At 35.5% G+C, this 25920-nt stretch overlaps 1 protein-coding gene across 3 annotated transcripts in view; it reads left to right on the forward strand.

Moving 5' to 3' along the window:
* PALLD (palladin, cytoskeletal associated protein) overlaps nucleotides 1-25920 on the forward strand; it is a 485836-nt gene that overhangs the window by 218239 nt on the left and 241677 nt on the right. For all 3 annotated transcript variants that reach the window (XM_051964161.1, XM_051964163.1, XM_051964162.1), the window contains exons 6-8: nucleotides 3826-3900; nucleotides 6821-6962; nucleotides 7622-7645. In XM_051964161.1, coding sequence (XP_051820121.1) covers nucleotides 3826-3900; nucleotides 6821-6962; nucleotides 7622-7645 — 241 coding nt within the window. The remainder of the gene's footprint in view (nucleotides 1-3825; nucleotides 3901-6820; nucleotides 6963-7621; nucleotides 7646-25920) is intronic.

Here is a 25920-nt window from a genome sequence, read left to right on the forward strand (position 1 = left end):
GAAGCAAAACAAATATACCCTAAAGGTGAAATACCTAGCACAATGAAGAGCAACAATAAGCAAAAGGAAAAGAATTTTCCTTGCTTTCAGTCTATTTAATACTTAAACATGTTACCCATGAGATAGTTTCTCTATTATTGTTAAGCAACTCTTCCCAACTACTAGATACCTGGAAAAACTGGAATCCACTCCTAAACAATTTCACAAGTTCACATAAAGCATTTAGTTGAATCCTACAAATAGGAACTTCAAAATTATAAGTACATGTGACCATTTTTCCTATGTTCCACAAAGAGCTAGATGAGTAGTAAAATAAGTAAAATTAGCATTCAACAATTTCTTCTTGCATAAACTTGTACACTTCTACCATAAAGTTTTTGAGTCAAAATCCTAATATCCAGAATGATATTTTTTATTTTTAATATTCAATAATACTTTATTTTTTCCAATTTACATGTAAAGATAGTTTTCAACATTCATTTTTGTAAGATCTGGGGTTCTGAATATTTTTCCCTCTTTTCCTCCCTAAGGTGACAACTAATCTAATATTGATTATACATCTACAATAATTTTAAAATATATTTCCATATCAGTCATATTGTGAAAGAAAATTCAGAACAAAAAGGGAAAAATCTCAACAAAAAACAAAAAAGAAAAACAAAAGTGAAAATAATATCCTTCAATCCACATTCAGTCTCTGTAGTTCTCTCTCTCTAGAAGTCCATTAGAATTGTCTTGGATCACTATATTGCTGAGAAGAGTTAAATTGTCATAGTTGATCATCACATAATCTTGCTGTTACTGTGTACAATGCTCCAGGAAAATATATTTTCTTCCCAGGGCAATCATCTGGCCTCGTACTTGTTAAGTCACTTTAGTCTTCCATGAGCCTACTTCATATATCACGACATTGTTCCCTCACCCCACCCTAATCCAGATCCATCTTTCCTGGGGACTTGCCTTCCTGACCATACCTAGATGAGGGTTGCTTTCTCTCCAGTACATTCATCCACTGTTGGATTTTCCTCTATCCCACTACCGCTCTTCTTCTCCACTGCTATCTCATCACCCTCATTTTCACTGTCTATCCTCCTTGCCCTTTCCAACCCCCTTTCTTCAAAGAATCCCTAGATTCTTTCTCTAATCCCTAGATTAGAAAATTGGAAAATAAAATGACAGAAACAAATAAGGCATTGAAAAATATCTAAAACCCTATACCAAGATAAGCTTGAAATAAATTCATGATTTAGACACAAAGAGTGATACAATAAGCAAATTAGAATAACAAAGGATAGTTTACCTCTCAGATCTGTGGAGAAGGAAGAGATTTGTGACCAAAAAAGCACTAGAGTATATTATAAAATGGAAAATGGATAATTTTGATTATATTAAATTTAAAAATTTTTATACAAACAAAACCAATACAGACAAAATTAGAAGAGAAACAGAAAAAGGAAGAAAATTTTACATTTAAGGGTTGTGATAAAGGCCTCATTTCTTAAATATAGAGAAAAGGGGCAGCTAGGTGGCACAGTAGATAGAGTACCAGTCCTGAAGTCAGGAGGACCTGAGTTCAAATCTTGATTCAGACACTTAACCCTTCCTGGCTGTGTGACCCTGGGCAAGTCACTTTTGCCTTAGCAAAATAATAATAATAATAATAATAATAAAGCATATAGAAAATTATCAGAATACAAGCCATTCTCCAATTGATAAATTTTCAAAGAATATGAATAGACAATTTTCAGATGGAGAAATAAAAACCCTTTCTAGACATATGAAAAAGTGCTCTAAATCACTACTGATCAGAGAAACGCAAATTAAGACAACTCTAAAGATACCACTACACACCTCTCAGATTGGCTAAGATGACAGGAAAAGGTAATGACAAATATTGGAATGGATGTGGAAAAATTGGAACACTAATATATTGTTGGTGTTGTAAACTAATCTAACTATTCTGGAGAGCAATTTGGAATGTCCAAAGGGCTTTCAAACTACGTATATCCTTTGATCCAGCAGTGTCTCTATTGGGTCTATATCCAAAAAAATTAATAAAAAAGGAAAATGACCCACATTGCAAAACTGTTTGTGGCAGCCCTTTTTGTAGTGTCAAAGAACTGGAAAATGGGTGGATGCCCATCAGTTGGGGTATAGCTAAATAAGTTATGGTACATGAATGTAATGGAATATTATTGTTCTTTAAGAAACGATCAGCAAAATGATTTCAGAAAGACCTGAAGAAACTTACATGAACTGATGCTAAGTGAAGTGAGTAGAACTAAGAGAATATTGTGCAATAAGATTATGTGATGATCAATTCTCATGGACCTGGGTATTTTCAGTAATGAGGTGATTCAGGTTCCAATGGACTTGCGATGAAGAGAGCCATCTGAACCCAGAGAGAGGACTGTGGGGATTGAATGTGGATCACAACATAATATTTTCACCTTTTTGTTGTTTGCTTGCTTTTGTTTTCTTTCTCATTTTTTCCCTTTTTGATCTAATTTTTCTTATGCAGTATGATAAATGTGGAAATGTGTATTTAAAAAATGATCTGCCTTTTCTTACAAAGGGTCTCTCTTCATTCCATTTAAATTGTAAGGTCATCCCTAATCATTGCTAACTTCCTTGCATTATCTTTTCATCCCTCCTTCCCTCCCTCCATTTGTCCCTTCCTTTCTTCTTTCCTTCCTGTCTTCGTGCCTCTTTTTCTTTCCTTCCTTCCTCCCTCCTTTCATTTTTCCCTCTTTTCCTAATTTCCTCTCTTTTTTTCTCCCTCTCTTCATCCCTTCTTTTCTTTCTTCATCCTTCCCTTTATGTTCCTTCTTTTCCTAATTTCTTCTCTTCTTTTCCTGCTCCCTTCCTAATTTTTCTCCTTTTTTTCAACCCTGCCTCTCCTCCTTCCTTCCTTTCTCCCTTCTCAAAAAGTTTGGTGCAATTGGAAGCTTTAATAACTTGGAATTGTACTAAGACTTTTGAGACACTTTCTGTAGGATCTGAGGCAGGAGTCCAGTCCAGGGCTGTCCCTGACCCCATATTAAAACTTTCTTCCTTTCAATGTTTTATCTCTCACAACTTCACTGACGTCTGTCAGCTGCATATCAACTTAAGTAAATTAGTACATCAAGTTTAGGAATACATAAAATCACAGATGATTCCAAATCTAAATTCTGAGAGAGGCTAATGCAAAATACATGCTAATTTCTGCTCTTTTCAACAAATTCAGAAACCACACCATTTTTCCTTGCAGGGATTGCCTTGTGACATCTCCTTTTCTTGAGCAACAATCACAATAAAATCTTTCTCTCCATTTTGTACCTCTTGTAACACTTACCAACAATTACAGAAAATATTACATTTCAGATCATTAAATATAAATTAACTCTCCTTTCTAATGCTAATACAATGAACTTAATTATTTTTATTAACTAGCTTTGGACCCTATTTGATATAGATATAGATATAGATAGATAGATACATACACACATAGAATGCGATATATTTGAGAACTGTGAAAATAAAATTCTTTCAGGGTCCTAGACACTGAATCCTTTCAGAAATGACTTTTAAAAGCACAATTCCCCCAAGGAGAAATATTTTGCTATAAATATATCTTAATTATTGAAATGCTACAGACATACAGTAAAAAAAAAGTACTAAGTCTGGATTCTTAGAGCAGCTCAGGAGCAGGGACTGTAGCAGGGATTTCTATCAGAGGATTAGAATGCCTAATGAAAACATTGCCCTTCCTCTCCCCCAACCCCACCATCTTCAACCGTGTTTGTATTTAACATTGTGATTAACATGATTTTGAATTTTCAGGTCCAAAGTCCCACTTCATATCTCTACCGACTAGATGGAGCCAATTCTGCCTACACTCCACCCATTTTTACAAAGGTTTGAAATCTGCTATGCTCATTTTATGTGTTTGTTTTTTTGTCCCTAGAGTAAGTTGCATATAGGATAGCATTGCCTTTTAGAAGCAACATAAAAAGCTCTATAGTATCTTAGTAGGACATTACTTCATATATGTGCTAATGACCCTTTTGTAACCAAATCAACCACTATTGGTACCTATTATGTATACAGAACCTCTGTCAAGTACTATGAGAGTATTAGGAAGAATAAGCTGCTATGATAGTACTTCCCATATAATTTGGGGAAAATAAAACACATGGAGAAAAAATATATATGAAGAACAATGGGAGACCAAAGGATTTGGAACTGGAAGAGAAGATTTAAACCAATCTAGCTATTCTCCCTAAGACATTGCCCAAAGAATTGTGTGGCAAATTGTTTGGCACAGACTACAAATGCAAAAGGAATTTGGAGAATTGGCTATTGGTTAAAGAAACTGATTCCCAATCCTTCAACAATATAAGAAGGCAGAACATAATCATTCTTTAGGATTTAGCAATTCCCAAGGAAGAGAATAATTACTTCTGATCAATCAATAAACTGTGCGTGCCAGTTGATTCTGAGTCAGTTCTGTGGTCTCTTGGTCTGCCAAAGGGCTGTTTGTTATTCTTTCCAGAATCAGTCCAGTAACATTGGCCCTTGGTCTTCCACTAAATTCTTCCTGGACTACAAGGTTTACCAACTAGCCTCATGCATTTGATTACAGCTTGTGCCAGAAAGAAAAACCATTTCCCTTATTGAGGAGTCCAGTTGTTAACCAATGTTTTGACTGCCTCAAAACCTTGGAATATGTTATGAATGCATCCATTACTTATGGAAACTGGCCCTCTTTATTGAAGTATCTTCTAAGCAAAATGAATATTTTCTTTAAATTATCTCAAAGGATTATGTAGTGCCTCAAAAGATTGAAAAATTAAAAATATTTACCTCCTACATAAAATCTAAAATTGATCTAGGCTTGTAAAATTCATCTCATTCAACTCTTTCATCTTACAAATGAGAAATGATAAAGGTCAAAAGATAACAATTAGAAGAATAAGGATATGAACCAGAAGCTAGGATCGCAGTAACAGCAGTATTCACTCCACCACATGATGCTGCCTCCAATTTAACAAACTGATGCTGAGCCCCATAAGCAACATTTAGCCTGAAATGATCCCATGAAGCCTGCCTTCTAGAGACCTGGTCCCTCAAGCATAAAACTGGATGAAATTGGGAGGCTGTTCATAAGAGTCCATAGAATGTGTTTAGCGTAAGTAGATAGAGATGAGAAGCAGAAAGACAGCAGATGTAATCAGTCAGCTTAACAGTGAGTCCAAGCTGAAACTTCAGGGCTGGTATTTCTGAACTAGCCCTATACTGTAGAATCAACAGAGAGGAAAAAAATCCAAATGATATCTCTGTGTGACAAAATAGTGCAGCTCTCACAAGTTTGATTCCTCAATGTCTATCATTGGCTGTCTCTTTTCCCTTGTCTATATTTATTTCTGGGCAAAGTCTATGCTATCAATTGTTGTAAGTCTTAAGGAAGAGTATATATTGAAAGTTTGAAATGACAATGTTGTTACAAGGTCATTTGACAGTTTTATCACTGACAAACCTGAGTCTTCTATTACTGTTTCAGAAGTTGCAAAACTCTGGTAGAAGTTATGGAAACTTTATACAAATGAACTTCTGTGAATAACCAGAAATGGGGAATAAGAATGCATTTTTTTTTACTTAGAAGTCTCACAAATGGATCCACATTTCCAAAGATTGCATCAGCCTTTCCCGATCACCACATATACATCTTTTTTCCCCAATTTAAGATTCCAGAACACCCTATTCAAAGGTTCTTACTCCTAGAAGGCTTAAAGATTAGAGAGGCCATCTGTCAAATAGTTCCTTTCTCCAGGATGGAAACAAGTGCAACTCTTAATACAATGAGATGAACTTAATACAAAGTCTTCCACTTGGTGTGAATTGTCTCTTTTCCCAAAAATTATTGCTTATCTTGTAGTGATTCCTCATATGTCAGCATCCTCTATCAGATACAATATCCTGCCATCTAACCTAAGTAATGAAACCCAAATCCTCCAAGAGTTTAAGTAGAATCCAATGAATGGACTAAGAGTTTCAGATTTTCTTTTTTGTTAATCCTAGAGATAAATACATAAAGGGAAAGGGTGTACTTTTTTTTTGGTACCTTTGGAATTTTGATGTCATATGTAAAAGATTTAGCTCTTCTATTTTACCTTCAGCACTAATTTCCTTTCTTATCTATGTAAGGTTTTCTTTATGGTCATCCTACAATTCAGTGCACTATTATTACCTTACTAAAACCTGGAAAACAAAACTATGCTAAATCACCCTCTTCCTCAAGAAGTAAAAGGTGAGGAGTGCATACTGAGGAGAAAAGGAGGCATGAAAGGGGAAAAAGAATTGTGCTTGTCAAAAGCTAAACCAACTTTTCCATTGTGAAAACTTCATATTTTGTTTTTATGGAAATCTGTGTTAATTCTGAATGCATTCATTCTAGAAAGAGATTTGTATTCTAGTTGCCAAGTGACTTGAGAAGCAATAGGATAAGAGAAGAATAATTGGAAAGATAAGGATTGAATTAATAAATGTGTTTTGCAAAATGCAGTGAACATTACAAAGCCAGAACAAATACAACTTTTTCATGCTTTACAGTATTCAAAAACCATTAGTAAAAGCAGTTTGCCAATGTAATTAAATTGGTGATTAGAAAAACCTGATGATCTTGCTGATTTAATTTCCACTTCACTCACCAGTTATTATTTTGTGACCTAATTTTTTTTCATTTTCCTGTAAGTGTTATAATTGCTTCTTTTCTTCTGTTTAATTGAGGGGGGAAAGGACAAAAGTTTGATTGGGAACATTTGCTTAAAATTTATAGGAACTACAAAACATAACAGCCTCAGAGGGACAAGTGGTTGTCCTGGAGTGCCGGGTCAGAGGAGCACCTCCATTGCAAGTCACATGGTTTCGGGAAGGCACTGAAATTCAGGACTCTCCAGACTTTCGAATCTTACAAAAAAGTAAGTGAAAGGGAACTACTTGGGGCACATGAAAGGTTAAGTGATTTGTGTAGGGCACCATAGATAGTTAAAAATTAAGGGCAAGACTCATATGCATGTATGTGAATCAATCAACATTTATGAAGCATATACTATGTGCCAGGAAATATTTGCTGTATGGGTGTGCCTGTGTGTGCATTGTGTGTGCATGTGTGCATTGTATCCATAAGATATATTAGTTGCAGAGCAAATACATCTCCTTCTTTGAAATTTTCAGATGATAGCTAGCTACATAGACAGAAAGATAGATGGGTGTGAAGGAAAGAAAGAAGAAAAGGAAGGAAAGAAGGAAAGAAAGAAGGAAGAAGGAAGGAAGGAAGGAAGGAAGGAAGGAAGGAAGGAAGGAAGGAAGGAAGGAAGGAAGGAAGGAAGGAAGGAAGGAAGGAAGAAGGAAGGAAGGAAGGAAGGAAGGAAGGAAGGAAGGAAGGAAGGAAGGAAAGAAGGAAGGAAGGAAGGAAGGAAGGAAGGAAGGAAGGAAGGAAGGAAGGAGGAAGGAAGGAAAGAGAAAGTGAAATATTTTGAGCAGTGACAAGGTCATCAAAAAATGGGGTTGCTTTATATAAATGTAACTTATTCTAATAGTTTTTTTTCTCTTACTTTTTCCGGGATGTGGCAAACAGAACCTCGATCCACAGCTGAGCCTGGTAAGAATGAATTTTCTTAAATTGTCTTCCCACATTCAATAATTCTTTGTATCTATACTGAAGACAACATAAAGAGAACAATGTTTCTGCTGCACAGAGAAATGTGAAACCCCTTAAAGACGACCTGGTTATCATGGGATTTGTATGCTGTATTTTACATCAACTGTTTTACTAGGTTTTGGTTGTGTTTTATTTAAGTTTCATTTGAACAAGGCCGAAGAGTCCAGTGTTAAAAAAAATTAAAATAATAATTTTTCTATTTAAAAGGCTAATAAGCTAATGACAAAAAACAATCCTCCTAAAATTCCTGTGCAAAAATTCTATTACACAGTTACATAAACCCAAACCACTAAGTACTAGTCTCTCATCCCAGTTATGTTTCTCCAGTGTAAGCCGAGCTGTCATACCCAGCCTATGTGTTCTCAGTACATATTTCCATAAACTCTTACCATCCCACAATTATGAAAAACCCTTCTTGCCCCAGTATTCTCTTTGAACCCTTAGGTCATTGGATTCATTAGAGATCTAGGATATCTGTCCCACTGCATTTAGTTCAGAAGCTTAGGCATCCGATGGTTAACCCACAACAGATCACATAATTATCCCCTAGGGATAAAAATGTCTCAAAAAGAGTGGGAAGATTTTCTCTAAAGTTTCCAAGAGCATGTGGTTCCCAAATACAGTTCATTTTTGCCTTGTTGTCTTCCATCTTCACTTTCCTAACTTTACCCCCTGCCCAGCAAAGTCACCAATTTGTGGGTATGGCGTGAGTGTGTGTGTGTGTGTGTGTGTGTGTGTGTGTGTGTGTGTGTGTGGTGCTTAAAGGGGAAAAACTGTCGTTTTTCCACAGCTGTCTCTTGACTCTGTTCTCTTCCTCAAACTTCAAGATTTATTATAGACAAGGGCAGCTCAGAAGCATTGTTACAGTAGATGCCTGAAATACTAATTTCTTAGCATTGTTTTTTTTTAATCACTGACTGCTGATCAGAAGATAAACCTTAATGCATGCTAAGTAAGATCCTTAGGAAAAAGCTGAAATTGATCCATTTTCTTGTCCTAAAACCCAATGTCTTCCCACTTTGTGTCAGTCACCACATCAAATATTGCTGCTACTTGATGAAATTATATAAATATACAGAGCTTTAAATTGTGGCATTGCAAAACACTGCTTTCTTCTATATGGAACTAACCACGGGGGCACAATCTATTCCATGATCCATGATCTAATATGGAAATCCTACAAGAAGTGAAGTCATATAGGCATCTTTTATACAAAGTTTGTAATGGCTTTTAAATGAACTCTTAAAGTTTGATAAATTCCAGAGTAGAAGCCAAATACCCCCATTGCTCCCAAGGGGATTACTTTAATGGGGAAGGGGAGGGAGAGAGAATTAGCTAGGATTTTAAGTCCTTTGGTTGTCTATGTATGAAAAAAAAACCTAAAAATGTTTGCCTGAGAGAACTGCTACTGGAACTAATTAAGCAAACTCTTGATATGGTTTTTTTAGATTCTTAACAGAGCCATATGTTTACTTTTTGCATAAAATTATTATCCTTTGTAGCCATCTCTGCTTTGTAGGTGTTCTGGGAATACTTGTTCATGATGTGTTAACTTGGCTCAAAAATTGTAAAGCAACAATCAATTGGCAAACTCAAATTACTCGTTTAAAATTCAAACCTTGGTTTCAATACATGTTATTGTTTTGACATTTTAAACAATTTGAAAACTAGGTAAAAAATAGCAGATTTAGGAGAGAAGAGCAAAATGCCCTGGCCATAAGGAATGATGCTGGTTATGTAATAATACATTTGTATAAATCTGGAACTGATTAAACAATTAAACCCAAAGAATCATAAGGATTTGTGAGGTTTTAGTTCAGTGACATAATGCCTGTGTCTTTCTAATCAACAAGTCTTTATTAAGTGCCTACTGTGTGCCAAGCACTGTGGTAGGCCTTGGTAATACAAATACATACAATCTCCACTTGCAAGCAACTGACATCAGAATGTGATTAATCCCTTTCTTTTCAACATTTTAGTCAGTGACTTGGATTAAGATATAAATGGCATAGGTTTTTCAGACTTGTAGCTGATGCCAAATAGAGCAGTAGATATAATATATCAGATTACAGAATTGAACTAAAAATATTGACAGGTTATAATGATGGACTATATCCAGTGAAATGATGTTAATGTGGATAAAGACGATTATACCCATAGATTCAAAAAATGAATGTAGATGTATAAGTTGGGAAAAGCATGACTAGATGAAAATTCATGTCAAAAAGAAATGGCAGTTTTAGTGGACTGGAAGTTCAGTGTGAGTCAGGAATGAGACTGAAAACTTGGCAGTCAAAAAAGTCAGTGCATTCTTAGGTTGCATCAGCAAAAGTATGGTGTCCAGAATGAAGAAAATTATGATTCTGATACCAAAGTCAGGCTCCATCTGGAGTGTTGTGTATGGACTTGGTTGCCACATTTTAAGAAGGCCATTGACAAGCTAAAGATCATGCAACCAGAATAATGGGTGGATTCAGAAGCATATCATATGAGGAGCAACTAAAAGAATTGAAAACATTTAGCCTAAAAAAGAGAAGAATTAAAGGAGACATGCTCAATTTTTTAAGTTTTTGACAAGTAGAAGAGGGATTAAATTTATTATACTTGGCCCATAATACCTTGGAACTAGAAACATTGAGGGAGACATTGCAGGGAACCAAATTTTGGATCTAGAAAAGGAAAAACTTATTAGAGCTATCTCAAAAGAGAGAGGAGTAGAAGTAGTGGGGGGCAGGGGGGTTCACAGAAGATTTTCAAGCAGACCTTTGTCAAGAATCTTAGAGAATGAATTTTCCATAGAGGTACAGAGTCAACTAGAAAGCCCCAGAGAGCTCTGTCATCTCTTAGACTGTATGGCAATTTGAAGATGATGATCACAGAAAGAGCTTCCCACCAAAAGTGACACCTGCTGGTGTTCACAGTCTTGGATATTCATTCAGCAAAGGCTTCCTGAAGCTTCTGGCATGAAGTTTTGAAAGTGACTCTCTTGATGTGTATCAGCCCCAACAACACAGATATCAGTAGTCTGTCTTTCAGAAACTGCTTCCATCTAAGGAACTGTTTTCAGCATTAAATAAGATAATCATATACGATAAGGCATCATAAAGGGCTTCCAAGCAATAGCTTTTTGAGTAATTTACAAAGTATTTTCTCACGTCTCTCTTTGATCTTGTTCTTTTTTTTTCATTACAGTCACCCAAGCCCTTGATTTTTACAATAACCTGCTAACTAGTTGTTCTATGAATAATCTCCCTTTTTCTACATTCTGTCTTTCATCCCACTGATTGAAAAATCTTCTTAATGTACAACTGATCACATGATTCCTCTACCCCAAGATTTTTTTGTTTCCCATTGTCTAATAAAAAAAAAGGACGAATTGCTTATTCTAGTATTTAAGACTCCCCAGAATTTGGAGAATCTAATTCTCCATACTCATTGTCCCCCATTCTACTTCCCAGATTATACACTCCAACCAAACTGAATTATTTTTCATCCACCATCCTCATGCTATTGTTTCCTGTCTTAGAACCTTTACTTATACTTTCATATCTAGAAAAAATTTCTCTCCCCACCCCAATCCACTTTTTCTGAAAGGCCCAACTCTCCTGCCATCTCTCTCACCTAATTCTTGCTTGCCTTTCTTACCCCTATTCCTGCCTCAACTGGAAATGACCTTTTCTGGCTCTAATTTTTCTTTATCTGAGCTTTTCTCTTACATCTATCCCTTTCTTCCTTATGTCCCAGTGATTTATATTTCTCTTTCTCTCTCTTTGACTTTAAACTCTTTTATTGACCTTACCAAGATCCATGTTATATGTCTTTGAATTTCCAGTCAACACAGTAAAACTGCCCCAGTTTTTATTTAAATAGGTGCAGGATAAATGTTTGCTTATTTGGATTGACTTATTTAATTCTATATCTCCTTCCCCATTCATTTGGTATAAAAACATTTCAGAAAGAATTATATCTTTAAACAATTCTCCATTTAAGTCATGGTAATACTAAGCTCTGTGAATGAGCAATATTTGGTGCTAGAACTATTTGGGGCCTTTTATGCACAATAAATATAATTTAGAATCAATAGGAACTTTAGGTACAAAATTCCTCACTCTGACGTTGGTTTTTACCCATATGTAATTTCTTAGCATACTTTTCTGAATTCGTACTTCCTGTTTTATGGTGAATTAATGTTTTAAAGGTGCTTTTTATAATGAGGTAGTATAATATTACATTTAATTATAAGTATGCCATGTTAATCAATTAGCAAACATTTATTAAGTGTCAACTATATTCCAGGGCACTAGAGCAGGCATTGGAGATAGAAAAACAAAAATGAAATAATCCTTGTCCAACTTAAGGAGTTTATATTCTAATGGTGGAGATACCATGTAAAAAGAAAATCCATGAGAAGAAAAAACAATTTAAACAAAGGGATATTGATATACATTTTGACCTATGTAAAATGTTGCATATGATCTTCAGAATAACTCAGATATTAATGCTCATTTATATTTAATACCCCAGCAAACTGTACAACTGACGATGTCTTGTAATACATTATCAAATTTTCCTTCTTCTGTCCTGTCAACCAAAAACACAAAATAAAAAAGATGTTAATGTGTTTCCTTTATTTAAATCATCTGATAAATATATCCAGTGAAGTATTCCATTTTTTAGAGAATCTAATATTGTCTAAATTTAACCAATTAATATATTTCTAAAAATAAGATTTCTTCCAAGTTATATTCTAGCTTCATGGAGAAAAGAAAAACATAATAGAATGGCAGGTGATGAATTAAGAAGGCCTGGTCCAATGTTGGTTTCAAAAAACTAAAATGTAGACCATTTCAAGAATTACATAAAAGATTCATCATTAGGAATTTATATTCTTTCTCTGTCTCTATCTCTTTTTCTATCTCTCTGTCTCTGTCTCTTCTCTCTGTGTGTCTCTGTCTCTGTCTCTTTCTCTCTCCTCCTTTCTTTTTCCCTCTTCCTCTCCCTCTCCTTTCCTCTCTAACCTCCATCTCCCTATTTCCCTCCCTTCAACTTTCCACTTTAATTCACTAATAATATTCATTAATATTATAAAATTCTAGACATTCTAATTATCCTTTGACTGGAATTCACTAGTACCGTGATGCAGCTTCTATAGGACCAATGTGGGTGAAGGAAAGCAACCACCAAGTTTCTCCTCATGAGCTCATGAAGCTTTGATATGATGTAGAAACAGGTTTTTCTTGTCATTGCTATATTGTATCTGTCTGATGGGTTTTACACTCCCTTCTCTGTCTAGACGGAAGTCAGCTTGCATCACAAATCTTTCCAACTGTTTTGTGAATTAATAGCTAGTCAGCTTATTTGAGTCCAACATCCGTTTGTCAGATTACCTGATCTGTACTGCTGCCTTGACATTCTGACTTCATACTGATTGAATCCTTTAAAGAACAGTCTGGTTAGGGGGAGGAAGAAGGCAAGTGTCTCACTTGCCAGCTGTTGATGCCTTGGCTATTACTCAGCTGTCTGGATTCAGCCACAAACTGTATTGAGTTACTACATCACTATTGTCTAAGAGCATGGAAGAAGAAAAATGTCAAAAATAACTTTTCTTAGCTGGCCAGGGAATCATACATATGCAAGCGTAATGTCTCCTGCTTCCAGGACAGCTCTCTAGAGACCAGTTCAGCTTGCCTTGGACTTTGCTGAGTAGACTCAAGGTTTGCAAATGCAAAGAATAAAATAATTAAACTGTGATGGGCAGACTGTACTGAGCAAGCAAGTGTCATTGCACTGAGTTTGTATTGTGAAAAGGGAAAGATCACTGGGCACCCTGATGCAGCCTAGTGTAGTATCTTGGATTCCTAGGACAAAGTCATACACTGAAAAAGGTATTTATTCTGGATTTAGATTCAAGTTCAGCCTCAGATACTTAGCACTCAATAGTTGTTTGACCCTGGAAAAGTCACTTAACTTCAATCCCCACACATACACACAAGATAAAGTTGAAATTGAATTGTAAAAAGAAAATCGATGAGAAGGAAAATTTGTAAACAAAAGGATGTCAATACACATTATGAGATGTAAAATGTTGCATATGATCTTCAGAATAACCCAGATATTTATGCATTTATATTTTAGAAATACTCCCAACATACTGTACAAATGAAGATATTGTTGCATAAGGATCTCTTGTGATCTGGCAAATCTATTATTATCTATGATCTATTATTATTTGGCAAAATCTATAGAGTTCCTCTCAGGTAATAGTGGGGTTTTTTTAATGTCACAATTGAAGAAAGTGCTAAATTTAAGTTGGAGATGATGAGAATGAAGATTTAAAGATTTTTGTTACGCAATGTTCATAGACCCTTCTCGAATCTGTATGTGCACCTCAAGTTAAAAACCACTGTTCTAGTTGATACTTCTGATAAAAACAAAACAAGACAGGGTGTCTGAAAAGTTTTTATGTAACTATAAGTTATTAAAGCTGTTATTTAAGTATTTAGTTATTATAACTTAAAACTACATAATGACTTCTAGACACTCTATTTGCAGAGGAAGCTAGGTAGCACAATGGATAGTCATTTAACCAAAGGTTATTGTAAAGCTATAAAGATGATATTTGTGCAATATCTTTTTTTTTTTGCAAATCTGAAAGTATTATATAAATTCTAGTTATTTTTTTTTTTGCATCTTTTCTTCAACTTTTCCTCCTTTGACAAAACTTTAGGTTTTCTTACAATGATAGCAGCCCTTTTCCGAATATATTGTAGCTTTTCATTGTTCTTATTTTTTTTTTCTTTTTGTACATTTATTTTTAAAAACAAACTTGTTTCATGAGTTCCTTGTCCATCCAGATAAATCCCTTTAGACAATTCCCATTTGTCTTCTCTCCTCCTTTGAGTTATTTTCCACAAAACATATTTGTTTATCTAATTGGATCTTCTCACCTTATAACTCTTTGCTGCTATCTCCAGATGCCTCTTTTACAAAATATTTGACTCTTTGACTCTGTTAATGTTAAAAATAGAATCACACAACCAATAAGATAAAGTGCTAAGCTTAGTGATATGACTAACAAATACTATTAGAGTTGGGGAGAGAGGGAAGAGCATGTTTTCCTGGGATAGATTAGTGTGGGGGGAGGGAGGGGTTTCCCTCAGTAATGTTTTATTTTTCCAATTACACATAAAGATGATTTTCAGAGTTCATTTTTGTAAGTCTTATTAAAATATTATATTTAGAACTGAACACAATTTTCCAAATCAGGTAATTGACTTCCCATATTCCCATACTAAATGTACTTTAAGATCACATTCCCTTTTTAGCATCTGTTTCACTCACATAGGTGATTATTGTGGTCCAGTAAAGCCTTCATCTTTCTCACTTGAATTGCTGCTAAGCTAGGTCTTCCCATTCTATAACTTGTTTATCTGATTTTATTTTTAGTCTAAAAATAGAATTTTAGTTTCTCCTTTTGTGCTGCATTCACAACATTGAAATTTATCCTGTTGCACTGAACCCAGCATTCTGTTTTCCTGATATTGTGTTGGGAAAGAAAAAGTACTAATTCCAAGAGGTAACAGGGCTTTAAGAATAGAGGCAATAGAATAGAATGAATATAGAATATAGCAGTATTAGTGCAGTAAGGAAAACCTGGATTCTAGTCTTGCTTTAACTTAGTAACAATGCAGTCCTGAACTAGACAATCATTGTGAATCGATGAAATCCTTAGACTTTCACTATGAAATCATGAGTTAGAATGAGAAATCTTTCATTTATAGCTTTGAGGCGAATGCTAACACATCTCATAGTTATCTAAGGGGTACACCTGTCATTTTAGCCAGGTGGGAGAACTCCTTTTGTGGAAATTCCCTTTAATAATGCAGATATGGAATTTTTGTGACTCCTCATCGAAGAAAATTGCTCGAGACACTGGGAGGATAAATGACTTACCCATGGTTATACTGTTGAAAGGAAAGGTCTTCATTTAAGCTTTCACTCTGATTATCAAGACAAACTCAGAAAAAAGAGAAATAAAACAGCTTATTATAATGTGTCAAGTACACTGATGTGCTAATCAGTGAATATCAGCAATACCTTTAAGATGTGGTTGCCTTTTATTAATAACTATAATGATGGCTTTCCAGCTTTCCCTTTTGCACAGAAAATGGTCTCCCATTTCTGAAGTGTGTTAGAAACTAAAGAATCCTTCTGGCAGTTCTGATAGGTTCATGTCAACAAAAGGGATTGGGTCCTTGCATCTCAGACCTCCCCAAGGCAGCAAGATAATGAAAATTTCCAAGTGACAGAGCCAGTAATTCAAAAAGCTGCAAATTTAAGGAAGGTGACCTTCCTTAACACTGATTGACAAACAGTATTGGGAAAAACAAGCAGGAATGAGTCAACATAAATAATATATCCATTATAATATATATAATATATATCCATATCTAATATATCCAATATAGTCATTATGGATGAGAAGCAGAACATAAGCCCAGGACTTCCTGACTCCAAGACTATTCCTTTTTAACAGCATTATTATTAATAATAACTAACATTTATATAGTGCCTGTTAGGTGTCAAGCACTTTGCAATTATTATCTCATTTGATTATGACAACTATGGGAGGTAGATGCCATTAAAATCCCCATTTTACAGATAAGTAAACTAAGGTAGAATAGTTGAAGGACTTGTCTAAGGTCATAAATCTAGTGTCTGGGGCCAAATTTTAACTTGGGCCTTCCTAATTCTATGCTCTCCAGGGGTCTTCAAACTTTTTAAATAGGGAGCCAGTTCACTGTCCCTCAGACTATTGGAGGGCCGGACTATAGTAAAAACAAAAACTTTGTTTTGTGGGCCTTTAAATAAAGAAACTTCATAATCTTGGGTGAGAGGGATAAACGTCCTCAGCTGCCACATCTGGCCGGCGGGCCTTGGTTTGAGGACCCCTGCATCCATTAGGCTATCTAGTATCCCCTTTATTTAATATAGCTAACTCGCTTAATATTTGCATGCCAGGCCACAAAAAAAAGAAAGGAAAACCCTGATAAAAAATTCTTCATAGTACCTAAGAAACCCAGCAACTATATGGTATTCACATTCCTCAGAGTTTCAAGAGTCAGTGAATAAAGTGATTTTTGCTTTCATTCTATAAAATGTTAATTTATGTGCTAACCTTGAAAAAGCATTTCAGAACTACCTTCCCAGAGAAACTTCTGGGATTCAATATCTAGTAGATAATTGAAAAGAATCAGAAAATGCTAGAAAGAAAAAACAAACAAGTTTCCCATTTATAACGATACCCAAAAATCGTGAGATGTGATGGATACTATTTACATTAATATTTTTACAACTATTAAAATGATTGCTTTTATGGGAGTCAGTTTTTCAGCCCAGATAATTAAGCCCTTTGGTGATTTTTCATTCATGTCTGACTATTCATTACCCATTTGGAGTTTTCTTGGCAAGGATACTGGAGTGGTTTGTTACTTCCTCCAACTAATTTTACAGATGTGGAAGCTGAGGCAGATAGGATTAAGTGATTTGCCCAGTGTCACATAGCTAGTGTCTGAGGCCAGATCTGAACTCAGGAAGTTGAGTTTTTCAGACCTGGTACTCTAATCTCTGTACCACCTAGTTGCCCAATTAAGCCTTAACCATTTCTACCCCAAAACCCATTTGACAGAAAGAATCATTTCCCGATTTCCAAACATTCTCAATTTTTATTTCGCAAAAGCTTAAATGTCTCTTTTGGAAGGAAATGAATATTTTATCTCATTTCCTGAGTTGAGATAACCCTATGATATCTTTCCCTTTGACAAAATGTGAACCTGCTGAATTGTATTAAGCTTTTATCATAAGAAAATTATATGTCACTCTATCAAGATGTCACCATAGTTTTTTTTTTTCTGTCTTTTTTAAAATTTCAGTTTCTTGTCAGTATTGCCTCTGTGTACTGACCCTACAATAGTCATCATAATAACCTCTATTTGTACAGTGGTTCACTCTGCATATTCTCACTACTTTGTGGGTAAATCATTTACTGTCTGTGGGCCTTACTCTTTCCTAATCTGTAAAATGAAGTGGTTGAACTAGATGCTTTGAGGTCCTTTTCAGCTATAAAACTAGGATCTCATGACTTCCTTTGATCATCACAGTATATCACCTCCATTTTGCAGAAAAGGTAACTCAGATTCAAGGAAGGAAAAAAAAAGGGGATTTTGGTTAATCTGATTTTAAATGCAATGTTTTTTACTTAAAGAAATCTTTATTTTAAATTCTTTTGTGGAAACAATCCTTAAATGTATATAGTTTTCTTTTTTTATTATATCTTTTTATTTACAAAACATATGCATGAGTAATTTTTCAACATTGACCCTTGCAAAACCTTCTGTTCCAACTTTTCCCCTCCTTCCTCCCACGCCCTCACCTTGATGACAGGTAGTCCAATACATGTTAAATATGTTAAAGTATATGTTAAATACAATATATGTATACTTATTTATACAGTTATCTTGATGCACAAGAAAAATCAATCCTTAAATATATCAATCACCATATTTTGTATTTCATACTTTTGGAAACTTAAAGAGAGCTACTTAAAAAACTTATAAAGGATTAATTAGGAGAATGCACTGTAGCAATTAGTATTAGGGATCCATATGAATTTAAGTAATTTCTAAATGAGAGGATTTAACCATATTTTCTTTCTCTATTTCAATTCTACATTTGGTAGCAAGTCTCTCCAAACAAACGATCAATTAGCAACCAAATTCTGAAATCAGGGAAATAAGAAAGTCCATATATATGACATATATCCAAAGAGATTTATTATCATCTGGCTGGAGATAAGAGGGTTGAGATCCTCCAGATCCATGTCCAGATTGGAGTGATAACAAGAGATGACAAGTCTCCCAGTGATGGCTTTCCAGCTTTCCCTTTTGTACAGAAAATGGTTTCCCATTTCTGAAGTGTGCTAGAAACTTCAGAATCCTTCTGGGAGTTTCAGTCTGGTGACTGGTTGAGAGAAAAATGTTATGTATTACCTCTTCTTCCAGATCTACTCTTTGGGGGTTTTGAGTGTAGTAATTAGTTCAGAGGCTTGGAATATTTCCTGTTTTTCTCAAGACTGACTGATGAGGAATTTGAAGATGATCTCTATCTGTAATCCCAGGGCTATTTGGACTGAGGTGGGATATTTGTCTATGATGTTATAATCAGGAAATAGATGGAGATTTTTTTCAGTTGATTCCAAAAGTCAGAGTAAGGAGAGAAAAAAGTTAAGCAATTAAAAAAGGATAGTGACCAACTAAAATGAACAAAGGAGCCTTCTATAGATTGAGCATTATGCTAAATGCTGGGGATACAAAAAGAGGCCTCAGGGAATTTACAATCTAATAAAAAGACAAGATGCAAATGATAAACAATTTGCAAACAAAAATGTACAAAACAAACTATATACAGATAGATAGAAAATAATATATAGAGGGATGGCATTAGAATTGAGGAGTTGGGGAAAAATTTTCAATGGTACTTAAAGGAAGCTAGGGCAGTCAGTATCTAGAATGAAAAATGGAGAGTCTTCCAAGCATGGAGCTCAGCCAGAGAAAAATGCCCAGAACCAAGATGGCCTTGAATTGTTCTGTTTTTCTTTCAAGTGTGAAGATCATAGAACTGAATGGAAGATACTTATGGATTTTTCTGTCAGGATTCTATAAGGAAAAGATTATGATATTCTAGTACACAGAGATTTTGACAAGGAGAATAAATCCCATGTTGAGTGTGTTTATGTGTGTATATATTTTCTTATAAGCCACACCAATTCATTCCTCAAAATAGTTGATATGTGCAGTTGACTCTTCTTAATTCTTAGAAGCAATTTTAAAAATTTATTTCTTTGAATAATAATAATAAATGCATAATAATGCATTTCTTTGCATGGAAATCACATAATAAGAAGAGACATAGAAGCCATAAAATCCAATACCATAAAATGAACCATGGCAGTCATAGTTTAAGGAGGTCTAGCATAAAGGCTTGCAAAATGGTAAATTGAAAATGGATCTTTAAAGAGCCATGAATATGATCACTTCATCTTCATATCAAATGAAGCCAACCCATCCGTTCTTTTAACCATAACCCAATATTAAGATATCCCAGATATCCCATACACTAAAAAAGGGATAAAAGTACATATACAATTTATACTCTCTTATTATTTCTTTATTATATGGTTTCCATGATCCTTATTATTCAAAGAAATAAACTTTTTTAAATTGCTTCTTAGAATTTTGTAATTGCAAATGTCAAGGTATCCTTAGAAGTTTGCTAGCCCTTACTAGTGGCAATAAGACTTTGTCTTATAAATATTTCTCTTTTCAACTACAAAAATCCCAAAATTGAACTATGGAATCTTTGCCATGATTGCCATTGAAATACCTATACTCATATTGCAAGATATTTTAGATAGTGATTGCCTTATGGAATATTTTAGAACCTGATATTGGAACTAAAGTCACCTTAGTCAAAACTTTTTTGGGGGCAGGATAGACAAAAAGAGGATTCGATGGCAACAGAAACCTGATGGAGACTGGATGAACACTGCATGGCAGTGTAAGCCAGCAGAGATTCTTTAACCAAGGGCTGGCACCAGAAGTGCTTCTGGGAAGATTCATCCCCTCCCCACAGGATATCACCCCCCTAGATCAGAACCCTAGTTGTCCCAAAGCCTGTAATCACTTCTAGCACACTTGACAAAAGGAAACCTAAGTGACTGTCACGAAGGAGAAAAGTTGTAGTCCTCCTGACTTCTAAGATTCTATGCAATCTAAGCAGGAATGAGCCCACATAGTGTTCTGATTCTGGACTCATGCCTTGGGAGAATCTGAGAGTATTTCCCTAGCCCAACTCGATTGATAATTGGGGTCAGGTTTGGATCTCTCTTGAAACAACAGTGATTGCCCGGATAAGTATAAGGATAAGATCCTTTCTAGATCTTTATTAATGTAGCCAACAGCATCATTTAGTTTTGTTGGAGTTTCTAGTACAATTAATGGATTTGTACATTGTAAATTGTAAATTGGATAGTACAATCAAATAGGTTTAAAGCCTAGCTATGGAGCATGTTTCCTTACTTGTAAAAAAAAGGATGGAGGAGTAGACTAAATGATCTCTGAGAAGTCTTTAAATTATAAAATATGTGTATGGAAAAGTTAATTTTATTTATTTTTAACAGCACAGGTGAGGAATTAGTCATTTATTATGTTTTTTGAACTTTATGAATAATGGTTTGCATGAAGTCAATATATTGTAAGTTTTGCTTAATTATTTTACTTTGTTATAAGAGATTTTTCTTGGAGTGGTTGGACTAAATAACCTCAATGGTCTCTTCCAAATCTGAAATCCTGTGATTCAAACATCCTTGCTAGCTCTCAATTCTCTAAGTCCATGGTTTGGTGCCATCTTTTAAGTTAAAAATATCCAACATGAATATTACTTTGAGTTTAATATCTTCCTAATGTAAGAATTTGTTGTAGAAAATAAAATGTAAATTTCATGAGAGTAGGGACTGATTTATTTTTGTCTTCCTTTTGGACTTCACATGGGATCTGGCAAATAATAATTAGTTAATTAATAAATGCTTTTTGGCTGATGAGTTTATTGGTTGATTATCACTATGAACGTGTCTGGAAAATTAAGAAAAAATGAACTTGACTTATCTGTTATTACCATTCCAGAAGCGACTGGGAATAAAGATTTCAGTGATGTTGTGATAAGCTGGTCAGGGTTTTAACCTCACCGCTGGAGCATTATAAAAGTCAAAAAATTTCTGTGGAGTTAAACAAACAGATGTGCATTTCAACACACCTACCAAAGACAGCATGAGAATTTGCAAAGACTGTCCCATCCTATTTTCCTAATCCAGAACCTCGCCTGTGTTACTCAGTACTGTTTGATAGGGTCTTTCATGAATCATTTGTCATCATTATGGGTCCACTAAGACCCAACACACTCCAGTAATATGAAACGCCCCAACTGCTGTATATGAGCTACTCAAGCAGTTGCATCAGCTTGCCAAAGAAAGTATTTCAGTCTGAAGAGAACGCACGCGGGCTGAGCTTTTAATTAGACACTCATTTCTGACTGATCTTTCCAGCACAGGAAGTCTTTAGACATGCAATGACTTCAAAAAAGAAAAATTAATCCAGTTTTAATTGACACAGATGTGCTGCCTCTTAACAAAATATTCAGACTCCCAACGCCTTGTGATCGAATTAAGGAAACTCCATTGAGACGGACTTAGGCATCTGAACTCCTTTGTTCTCGTCACACTTTGATTCTCAAGTGAGGAAAAACAGTATGAAATAATGTCATTCCTTTATTCAACTCGACATGTCCTTACTCACTTTGCTTTATATTGTCTCATTTTGCCAAATGAGACAATATGTGTAATATGCATTGCAAACCTTTTGACTTTCTATAAATGTGAGCCATTGGAATTATTTTTCTGCAAATTATACTGGGCCAAGATTATCCTTAAAGTACATAAGCCAAGGTCTTTAAAATGGCATAACAAATCTCTACACCCAAAGTGGATTTTATCCATAGTCTCCTAATGGTATTTACTTGGAGGAGGAGAAGAATAGAGGATAATAAGTATAGGGGATAATAATATAATATTTAATGTAATATACAGAATAATATGCTGAATAGAACCCTCATCCCTCTTTAGGATCTACCCTGGAGCTTGATTAGCATGCCCCAGAAATTTCTTCATTTGGGGCAGCTAGGTGGCACAGTGGATAGAGCACCAGCCCTGAAGTCAGGAAGACCTGAGTTCAAATCTGACCTCAAACACTTAATACTTCCTATTACTAATACTTCACTTAACCCCAATTGCCTCAGAAAAGAAGGAAAGGAAGGAAGGAAGAAAGGAAAAAAGAAAGAGAGGAAGAAAGGGAAAGAGAGAGAGAGAGAGAGAGAGAGAGAGAGAGAGAGAGAGAGAGAGAGAGAGAGAGAGAGAGAATTTCTTCACTCTGGAAGTTCTTCTAGCCTCTTCTCTTTTGTACAGTAAGTACCTCCACTTTCTCTCCTCTGAACTTCTTATACTCTTGCTTCTGACCTTATCATTCCACCAAAACTGCTCTCTCTAAAGGTACTAGTAATTTCTTAGTTGCCAAAGGTAATAAATGGCCTTTTCTCAGTTCTCAATATCAATTTCTCTGCAGTCTTTGACACAACTGATCTCTCTAAGTTTTCAGATCACCAACCTCTCCAAGTTCTCGTCCTACCTATCTGACTGTTCCTTTTCTGGATTCTCCTTCAAATCATGCCTTCTAATAATAGGTATCCCTCAGGGTTCTGTCCTAAGCCCTCTCCTCTTCTCCCTCTATACTCCAGATTTCATGGATTTAATTACCATCTCTGTGCTGATAACTCTCAAATCTATCTTTCCTGCCCAGGTTTCTCTGCTGACCTTCAACTCACATCTCCAACTGTCTTTCAGATATCATGAACTGGATGACTAATAGACATCTTAACTCAACATATTCAAAACCAAACTCTTTATCTTTCCCCCTAAAGCTCCTCTCTCCCAAAACTGTGACCTCATGTTTCGATTACCACAATAACCTGCGACATCTGACTCAGTTCTTTCCCCTACTCTAGACCATTCTCCATTCAACCACTAAATTGATTTTCATTTGAGAATGAGAGACAGAGACAGAACACAGAATAAGAGAAAGAGAGAGAGAGAGAGGAGAGAGAAAAAGAGAGAGAGAGAGGAGAGAAAGAGAGAGAGGAGAGAGAGAGAGAGGAGAGAGAAAGAGAGAGAGAGAGGAGAGAGAGAGAGGAGAGAGAAAGAGAGAGAGGAGAGAGAAAAAGAGAGAGAGAGAGAGAGGAGAGAGAGAGAGAGGAGAGAGAGAGAGAGAGAGAGAGAGAGAGAGAGAGAGAGAGAGAGAATTTCTTCACTCTGGAAGTTCTTCTAGCCTCTTCTCTTTTGTACAGTAAGTACCTCCACTTTCTCTCCTCTGAACTTCTTATACTCTTGCTTCTGACCTTATCATTCCACCAAAACTGCTCTCTCTAAAGGTACTAGTAATTTCTTAGTTGCCAAAGGTAATAAATGGCCTTTTCTCAGTTCTCAATATCAATTTCTCTGCAGTCTTTGACACAACTGATCTCTCTAAGTTTTCAGATCACCAATCTCTCCAAGTTCTCATCCTACCTATCTGACTGTTCCTTTTCTGGATTCTCCTTCAAATCATGCCTTCTAATAATAGGTATCCCTCAGGGTTCTGTCCTAAGCCCTCTCCTCTTCTCCCTCTATACTCCAGATTTCATGGATTTAATTACCATCTCTGTGCTGATAACTCTCAAATCTATCTTTCCTGCCCAGGTTTCTCTGCTGACCTTCAACTCACATCTCCAACTGTCTTTCAGATATCATGAACTGGATGACTAATAGACATCTTAACTCAACATATTCAAAACCAAACTCTTTATCTTTCCCCCTAAAGCTCCTCTCTCCCAAAACTGTGACCTCATGTTTCGATTACCACAATAACCTGCGACATCTGACTCAGTTCTTTCCCCTACTCTAGACCATTCTCCATTCAACCACTAAATTGATTTTCATTTGAGAATGAGAGACAGAGACAGAACACAGAATAAGAGAAAGAGAGAGAGAGAGAGGAGAGAGAAAAAGAGAGAGAGAGAGGAGAGAAAGAGAGAGAGGAGAGAGAGAGAGAGGAGAGAGAAAGAGAGAGAGAGAGAAGAGAGGAGAGAGAGAAAAAAAGAGAGAGGAGAGAGAGAAAAAGAGAGAGAAAGAGGGGGGAGAGAGAGAGAGAGAGAGAGAGAGAGAGAGAGAGGAGAGAGAGAAAGAGAGAGAGAGAGGTGAGAAAGAGAAAAAGAATATGAAATGAACTCTAGTGGCTTCCTATTACATCTAAGATCAAATACAAAATACTCTAGCATTCAAAATCCTTCATTTGCTAGCCTCCTTCTATCTTTCCAGTTTTCTTATACCTTACTCTCCAATATGTACTTTTTGATCTAGTGACACTAGTTTTCTGGCTAGTTCATGGACAAGACACTCCATCTGTTGAATCCAAACATTCTCTCTGGCTATCCCCCCTGGAATATTCTCCCTCTTCCTTTCTCACCACGGACCTTCCTGGCTTCTTTTACATCTTAACTAAGATTTCACTTCCTACAGGAAACCTTTCCCAACACATTTTAATTCTAGTGCCTTCCTTCTATTAATTATTCCCTACCTATTCTATACACAATTTGTTTTGTATATATTTGTTTGCATCTCTCAGTAGATTGTAGACTTCTTGAGGGCAGGGACTGTCTAGCCTCATTTTGTATCCCCAGAATTCAACAAATGTCTGGCACATAATAGAAATTTGGGTAAATGTTATTGAATTGAATTAATAAACAAGTATTGTAACATTCAGCTATGTAGCAAGTAGTTCAACAAAATTAATCTGTATGTGAAGAAAAGTTATAATGGCAGCAAATGGAGAAGGGATGATATTATATTCGTAGACCTTATATGTCTTTTTCTGTATGCTATACTGTGAGTTCCTTGAGAATAAGGACTGTTTAATTTTTGGTTTTGTACTCTTAGCAATAGTAGTGTCTAAAATTCAGTAGGCATTTAGTGAACACTTGTTGATGGATTGATGAGGGAAATGATTTATTTATAATCAATGATTTGGCTCAGTCTTTGAGGGACAAAATTAATAATAACAGATAGGATTAACATTCTCCTCAATCTAGATATTTCTATACTACCCAACCTCACGAGGAATTTAATCTAAGATGAGATTCTCAGTCTATTGTGTTCAGGCTTGGATAGAGAATATAGAGCCTTTGTCTAGATTTCCCCACAATATGATCAAAGTTACATTCCCCAGCCCCTCCTTAGAATAAGGAGAGAGAGAGAGAGGGAGAGAAAGAGAGAGAGAGAGAGAGAGAGAGAGAGAGAGAGAGAGAGAGAGAGAAGAGAGAGAGGATTACAATCCTTTATTGTAATATCCATTCTCTTTCATTAATTGTTAACCAATTAGAATTGATTGCCACCCTTAGGAGCATCCACTTTTCCAAAGGTGTATAAACTATGAACCCACCATCATGAATCATCTTTGTCATTGACCCATTTTATTAATAATATGTTTGTATTATTAATAAAATGACACAGAAAGTAC

The sequence above is a fragment of the Antechinus flavipes genome, chromosome 6, assembly GCF_016432865.1.
Source record: "Antechinus flavipes isolate AdamAnt ecotype Samford, QLD, Australia chromosome 6, AdamAnt_v2, whole genome shotgun sequence".
Taxonomy (NCBI): domain Eukaryota; kingdom Metazoa; phylum Chordata; class Mammalia; order Dasyuromorphia; family Dasyuridae; genus Antechinus; species Antechinus flavipes.